We start from the raw sequence: 8,501 nt of genomic DNA on the forward strand, positions 1-8,501 counted from the left end.
CACAGAATACACACCAATAACTTCATGCACCAAGCAACTATACTAATTCTTGGCCAAACGAATGTCACACACACACATAATTTTATCGGAAACATTTGTGAATAGCCTAGTGAACGGCGCATAGACGGATGACCAGCATTGAACGCGGACGCTTATGACGACGTTTATTCAAGTAATCTCGTTCTAGATGAGACTTGGATGCATGCGTCTTAACTCTCCTGTCTGCCTGGATGATGAAACGAGCTATTTGTCCACCATCAAGGTGGTAAAAAATAATTTTATGTATAATTATTTTCTTGATTGTTGTTCTGCGCTGTGTCGTTTTGTTGTTGCTGGTAACAATTTGGATTATTGTTGAATGAATGAATGAATGAATGAATGAATGAATGAATGAATGAATGAATGAATGAAACGTGATTGTTTATGACAATTTTACCTTTAAATAATAATGATATTTCAAAAAAAAAATTGTAGATAATTTTTAACACAACATACTAAAAATGTATGTTTTGTTAATACCTTTAAAAAATAATTGTGAAAAAACTGTTTTATATGTGACTTTATTACGTTTAAAAATATTTAAATAATTCTGATGAATCACCAGCTACGATTGTATAATAGAGACATCGTAATAATAAAGCAACAGAGTACATCAAATCGTTCAATTCAATTACGTTACATTACAAACCGCCACACCGCATCACTACTCCATGTTGTTGTATCGCTTTATTAGCTGGCTCTATATTCGGAATGGAACATTATGACGATGAATCACTGCACGGTTGTGAAATGGAACTGCTTACATCAGCGCATGAACTAACTGACATACACTCACATTGTACACATGTGTGTGTGTTTATATATATGTGTGTGTGTGCTTGTATACGTGCGTGTAAGCTTGTATATGTGTGTGTGTGTTTGTATATATATGTGTGTGTACCTAATGAACGTTATAAAAACGCAAGAAAATGCTGTTAAAGCTTTTTTAATGTTATCTACGTAATTTTTTTTATAAATAGAAAGATACTATCCATTTAAAAGTTGCGCGTGTATCTATTTTTAAATTTTTATTTACAAACAAGTCAATGCGTTTCTAGCGCATGTGCGCAAGCGTTTGTTTGCACGTCAGATGTCATGCGTGTGGTCGCATCAGTTTGGTTTATTATTGAAATTCCAACTGATAGGAAGCTGCTGTTGTCCATGTTTAAATATTTACCCAATCAGCAATATGAACATTGCTGCGTTTTATCAACTTCCTGTTTGTGCGGCTGGCCTGTATCGAATCGATATCAGTTGTATCTCTGTAATGTTATCAAGAATGTATCATGTACTTTCATATCATCTCAATATTAACGTCAAATATTGTTCATTTTAGTCTTATGTTCGTGCATTAACTTTGATGAAAATGATTTTACGTAAACTTAAATGTTATTTTAGAAAACTAATGACCAAATGGTGAATGTGGTAGATCTTGTTCATCTCATCACAACAGTCGTAATTTGATTACGGTTTCAACCGCAAAACTTATTTTCATGAAGTCGCAAGTAGCTCAGGAGAGCGACAAATGAGATGAATTTGATTTTACGCTCGAATCCGCAAATTTAAATTGGCTGCTTAATGGCTTGCTGGTTCAACTTAATTGGTTGTTAGGCTCAGATGCTTGACTGAAATTTTCTCGGTCCAATGAATCGGATTGTTGGCTGGTTGGTTGGTCGTTCGGTTGGTTGGTTGGTTTGTTGAATAAATGATTGGTTGGTTGGTTTGTTGGCTGGTTAGTTCCAGTTGGATTTTTTGTTGGATGATCATTTTATTTTAATCATTTGTTGGAATTGTTTGATCAAAATTAAAAACATTTTAGGCTATCGATTGTCGGTTTTTGATACAGTGGATAGATTTGACAGAAAAGCAACAAAATCTGTTGAGTGTATGTGTTTTTCCTGAAATTTTCTGATCATTTGTTTTCATAGTGTGATAACTAACTAAATTTAAATAAGGTTTTTGACTTATGTACGCGAATAATATTATAAATTATAATTAAAATATTATTAATAAATAATAATTTAATAATTCATTAATAATATTTAATATACTATGAAATTATGAAAATTTTATGTGATATTATGAAGTGCTTGTACATTATTGGTCTGGTTTTTCGTTTGAATTGGTTTTATAAGTTTAACTAAATATTGTATTTGTGTTTTTTTTTTGGGAATTATTCACAACTGCTTAATAAATTCAATCCGTCTAACAAATGATTGAAAAAAAGTTTTGTGTGGTTTCGTCTGGTTGTAAAAGCCGTTGAAATGAAACCTCTATTAAGCATTTGCTTCTCATTGCAGTATTATTAAACCGGATTAAACTCATAAATAGGGTCATGAAAAAATATTCAATTATTTAAAAGAACTGAAAACTGTTTAGAGCCAACGGTAAGCATTGTTAGAACGTAAACGTAAAATAGTATTGCATAGAAATAGCATATTCGGAGGTGTACCACAACGCAACACCTGATACAACACCTGATACAACTGACAACACCAACTGAGATAAATGCATAGTAGTTAAGTTTGTGTATGTATGTATGAATGTGAATATATTTGTGTGCATCTATGTGTGTGTGTGTGTCTGTGTTGTGTGTATCTATGTGTGCGTGTGTGTGTGTGTGTTATATTTGTGTGTATCTATGTGTGTCTGTGTGTTTGTGTGTGTAAGTTTTTAAGCGTAAAGGTGTGTGTGTAAGTTTTTAAGCGTAAAGGTGTGTCTGAATGTTTGAGTGTGTGTGTGTGGGTAGGTGTGTGTGTGTGTGGGTAGGTGTGCGTGTGTGTGTATGTGGGTAGGTGTGCGTGTGTGTGTGTGTATGTGTGTGTGTGTGTGTGTGTGTGCGTGTTACAAAAGGTTTAAGAGTTTAAGTTGTATTAATGAATCTGTGGAGGAATCATACTTAGTGACACCGAATATAGTATGACATTAAGTTTTCAAAAATTCAACGACAGCACCTAAAAAACTGGATACCTTACATAACAGCGTCAACATAACTTAAATTGCATCACAAAAACGAACTCGAATTATCACACATTACATTAACTACTCCACGTGATGACGTATGACATCAACGGCATAACATTAAGAAGATCGTACCACAGCATTATATCAAGAAGAGCAGGATCATATCACAACAACACTTCCGACACATCGTCACATTGCATCTCTGCCTTCCTTCCTACTGTATTTCCAGATGCGATGCAGAAAAACACACGCGCTCGCACACACACACACACACACTACACACACATACAAAACACACACATACAAAACACACACATACACACACACACACACACATGTATGTCTGTATAATCATCAGGATATATAATGATGATGCTCATTTCCTTTCATTCAATCCTTTCCATCCTGTATGCAGTTTTAGATTTGGACCAACTCGTTAATTGGCGCTGGTTACATTATATGTTTATGTTTTGATGTGGTTAATGTTGTTATTGTAGTGATTGATGATATTGTTGTTGCGTTGTTGTTGTTGTGTTGTTGTTCCTGTTGTGTTGTTGTTATGATGTTGTTGCAATGACGTTGTTAATGTTGTGTTACTGTTGTATTGTTGCTGTTGTTGGGATATTGTTGCTATGACGTTATTGTTGTGATGTTGGTGGAATGATTTTGTTAGTGATGTTTTTACTATCTTCAATGCTGCAACTGTTGACCACCTCTTACTGTTGGCTAAATTATGGGTTACCAAACTGCAATAGAAAATTTATTTTTTGGTGAAGATAAATGGAAATGGTAATGAGACTGAAATGAATGAATAAATTGTAAAAGTTAACAAGTAATTTATAGGGGTTGGGACAGAATAATGAACAATTTAATTAAAATTTTACAAAAAATTTGTAGGAATGTTAAAATATCTTTAATATAGTTCGTAGAAAATTGAAAATCTCTATGAATATTTTAAAAGTATTCAAGCCAAAATAGAGCAAACTGCGACCTTCCGATGCACTCCACCCAGCCCACCAATCCATTCAATGCCCACAGCAAAAATTTTCTTTTTACGTCTTAAAATATTACTTTTTACAATCCTTACATCTTCAATTCAAACATGCGATTAAAAACTTAATTTAATATCATTCTATTTTTTTCTTGCAATTTTTTTACTTTTTGCTCGTGCGAATTCATTTGAGAAATATCCTTCAATGTTCTTTTCAATGTTGAGTGAACCACTTTTTGTAAGCCAAACATGTGTGCACGAATATAAATTCTTCAATGATTGCAATTTAAAGATGCTTCAGTCAGAGTTATTAATGAAAAAATTGAGGTTTTTATGATACAATTCATAGTGTGATTAATATTTCGATAAATGTTATAGATAAACTTATTTAATGATACGTACATTTTGTTTATAAGTGATTTCAGACTTGAAAAATTTATTAAATGTAGTTTGGTTCATTACAAATTTACCGGCACATTTCAAATAACAATTTTTTTTATTATTTAATCTTTTGGCAAATAGTTTCCTACTTATTTGAATGTGGATGTAAAATTCCTTGTTTAAGTTTATTTCCTGATTGAAATATTTGGGGTGTTGTTTTTCAAGTATATAGTTTTGTTTCGTTTATTTATTGTCTTTTTATTTATAAACATTGGTTCGTTTGTACTTGTCTGTACTGCTATATGTGTTTGTGTGTGTGTATGTTGTGTGTGTGTGTGTGTGTGTGTGTGTGTGTGTGTGTGTGTGTGTGTGTGTGTGTACATGTCCATTGACTCATCGATTGGTATGCATTTTTTATTTCATTGTTTATTTGCACCTTCTTCAGTGTTTATTTACAGCTGACGCAGATCAAAATAAGTCTCGAAACATTATGTGCTTGCTGCTGGGGATATAAATGGAATAATATAAATATTTACGAGCCCCCGCTGACACCCCACCAGCTTATATCAATTGTGTGGTGTGTGTGTTTTTGTATGTTTGTGTGCATTTGTTTGTGTGTTTGTATGTTCGCGCGCGCGCATGTGTGTGTGTGTGTATAGCAACATGGTGTGAAGTGTGAACAACCTGTAAATGATTACACTAAATTAAGGTTTAATTTCAGTAAATGTGAATTAAAATTAGAACAAAATGAGTTACTTGAAAGATTGAAAAACTTCAAATTAATTACCAGTTTTCTGCTTGCTTAATTTAAAGACATCTGTCCGATAGCACAATGGTTAAGAGCGCCTGGATCCGAACTGCAGTGAACGTGTTCAACTGCAAAAAATCCCACCACGTATGTCATGGACGATGTTGGCAACGCGATGAAACTTTTGAGACGTGCAGTGAAAGTAAAAAGTTATTGCCGTGTGGATTGAAAATTTACGGAAACTATTTGATGTTCAACCTGCAGATTGAAATAGAAATTCCTCATTAATATATAAAAATTGTTTACTTATTTACTTCTTTAAATTCATTTCTGGGCATATCTCGGGGGATAATTTACACAATTTATGAAATATTTATCAAAAACAGTCCACTACATCATATCAATCACATCTGCTTGACTTTTTTGGACTTCTTCCTCTCCTTGTCACAGATTGGCACAAATTTTCAATTCCCCCATATAAGGCCTGCCACAATTTTTTAAAAGTTACTATTTTGCTGCTTGCAATTTAAAAAACTTCAAGCAAATTATGAGTGATATTAAGATAAAATGGTTGACAATAGAGAATCAACTGCAGCTAGCAGTAGCCTTGAATGCGAATAAACACGCGCAAAACTTGATGAATAAAATGAATAAAGAGCAAAACGTAAAGCTTTAAGGAAACAAATTTCTTTGATGCGTGCTGATGAACACTTATCAATTATTATAAACACTTCCAACAAAATGTTTGCAACAAAATTTCAATTCATTCATGATTGAGATGACAACCCCTTAAGATGGCGATGATAAGCAGTTAGAGTTTTTAGAGTACGATACTAATACGGTAAAGACTCCGATACAAATAATAAATTAATAAATAAATAAAAGCTTTTTGTTATTTACATGTAAAAATATTTACAAATAACAAACTTGACAAAAAAATTTTCAACATTTTCAACATTTTATATGTAAACATTCATGTTCATTGTAAATAACCTCCTTATGAAATTTGTTATTCTGCGAGATGCAAATATCTGAACTGAGTGCAGCTTCTGAATGCATTAACATTTTTTTTCAACGGTCATCCATGAAATATCAATGAATTTTTGTGATCATCTACGTCGTCGTCGTCATCATCAACAACAACTTAGTCATCATAAAAAACAAAATGTAATGAATAATAAATATATAATAAATAATAAAAATTTAAAAATAATGTTACAATATATAACAGGTTCGCAAAGTTAATGACATATAAGTTAAATGAACTTGTTACTGTTTAGAGCTAAAAAAGTCCTTCAAAGCATCATGTTTTTTTGGCCGCAGGGAACATATACCTTAGGACCAATTTTCTAATGAATTCTCTGCAGGTGTTTAGTGAATGTCATCAAACTGCGCTGATACATAAACAAAGTTTTTTCTTCTTACTGTTATATATGAAAACTTCTTACGAGTTATTTTCAAACGATAATATTATAATTATTTACTGACAACAATAATAGACATTTAGTTTACTTGAACTATCAGTCAAAATTGCGTTTTAATATGTCGAATGTGTCTATTTATCCAAATAAATTATTTTTTTACAATTATACGAATTTATTTGAATTTATTTAACAATAAATGCGTGAATATTTACTTGTATGAACACTCCAAAATTATCCTAATTTTACATTGTTACGAAACCTAACATAATGCCATATATCATCACATATTTTTTTTATCACTTCCTCACATCATCACATTTCCACATCATCACATTTCCTTATCATCACATTTCCACTTTATTTTCTTCACGACCATCAAATCAACTGCGTGCTCTGAATCTCCGAACAAAGATTAGGCATAGATATCTATCACTTGTCAATTTGATTATAAAGATACAAAATATAATCATGTATCATTTGGATTTTCCAGCAACGAAGCGCCGGATTTGTTTTTCCGGATATTAAGCTTTATGTAAGATATGATTTCTTTCATTGCTATATTTTATTTCTCAATAACGTTGAAGTTCATTAGTTAAAAACTATACAAGTTAATAATTTGTAACTGATATGAAATAGCGCTAGTCTATATAAAAGATAATTATATTCGATAATTTGATATAAGATATAATTTAATTCGCTCACATAAGTTAAATCATGCTTATTGCGTTAGGTGTTTGTCACACATCTACAAATACCTAAGGGTACATTCAAAACAACTTAGTACTGGGAGACATGCTTTTACGTCTAGATTTATTTTAATCAATAACTTTTGAAAATATTTTCAACTAGATGAGTAAACTATGCAGTATTAGTAACATGACTTAGCAAAATTTAAACTACTTATTGATAAGAAAGCGTTTTACAGTTATGAAATATAACGCAGAAACAATTCCCACTACCAAGCGATCACACAATAATTCACCACGTACACTCCACACAGACATTGGAATTCCATCTTGCAAATGTTTTTACTTCCACGTAAGTGGTGCAGCAGACAAATGAAAATGTTGTAATGCCAGACAGGTGCCCAGCAAATTGAAAGATTTCCTTTTAATAACATTCAGACTGCCAACTCACAAAAATAATTTGTTTTTATATTTTTTTCTATTCGTATCTTTTGAAAAAAATTCAAAACAGCCTCCAAATCTGAACAAACAAACGAACGAACGAACAAACAAACAAACGAACAAACAAACAAACAAACAAACAAACAAACAAACATACAAACAAAAACAACATTTTAAAAATAGATATTTTTTATGTGAAACAATGATGAAGCTCGCATCTGAGTATGTTGTGCGAGAAGACATCATTGAGCACTTGGCAGCATTCGCGCAATATTTAGCGGAACATACCTGTCTATCATTAATCTTAATCCTGCCGCTGATGTATCTGCCGTTTGTTTCATACGTAACGATTCTGTTTATTCCGGTAGCTTATGTAACAAGATGCAGGTTAAATTAATAGTAGATCAACATTCCTCACACGAAACAGGCTCATGTGTTGTTTCAAGACCATGTTTTGTATGGCTTCCTATGTGACATTAGTCTTGAAATGTGAATAGTTGAAAAATAATTTTGTATCTCTTTTTCGTGGAGGCCGATCTTGGATGTGGAGCCTGCTGCCCCTTACACCCCATCCTGTTTATGCCAACTAAATCTTTTTATCTTTCCTCTTTACTTAATTCCTTATGAGGAGTGAAAAATTATTTAATTAGTTAAATTATCCCTTTTTTTAAAAATCACAGATTTTTTCAATGTTTAAAACATTTATTTGTTAGTTTAAAAAATAAATAGTATTTGAAGTTTTTATTTCATCAAAACAACAAAGTTTCAAGATGTAAACGTCTGGAGGGACAAAAAAGTTTTTAAAAAGTCACCAAATGACGGATGTT

At 32.1% G+C, this 8,501-nt stretch overlaps 1 protein-coding gene across 1 annotated transcript; it reads left to right on the forward strand.

The window, feature by feature from the left end:
* Nucleotides 1-5,207: 5,207 nt before the first annotated feature.
* HELRODRAFT_160581 (hypothetical protein) lies at nt 5,208-8,171 on the forward strand (the record flags this gene model as incomplete). The annotated part of the gene is made up of 5 exons (XM_009017530.1): nt 5,208-5,270; nt 5,510-5,626; nt 7,548-7,585; nt 7,858-8,004; nt 8,102-8,171. 5 exons carry the CDS (start codon nt 5,208-5,210, stop codon nt 8,169-8,171), a joined length of 435 nt encoding a protein of 144 aa, XP_009015778.1.
* Between the last annotated feature and the right edge of the window lie 330 nt (nt 8,172-8,501).

This window comes from Helobdella robusta (assembly GCF_000326865.2).
Source record: "Helobdella robusta unplaced genomic scaffold HELROscaffold_2, whole genome shotgun sequence".
Lineage (NCBI taxonomy): Eukaryota > Metazoa > Annelida > Clitellata > Rhynchobdellida > Glossiphoniidae > Helobdella > Helobdella robusta.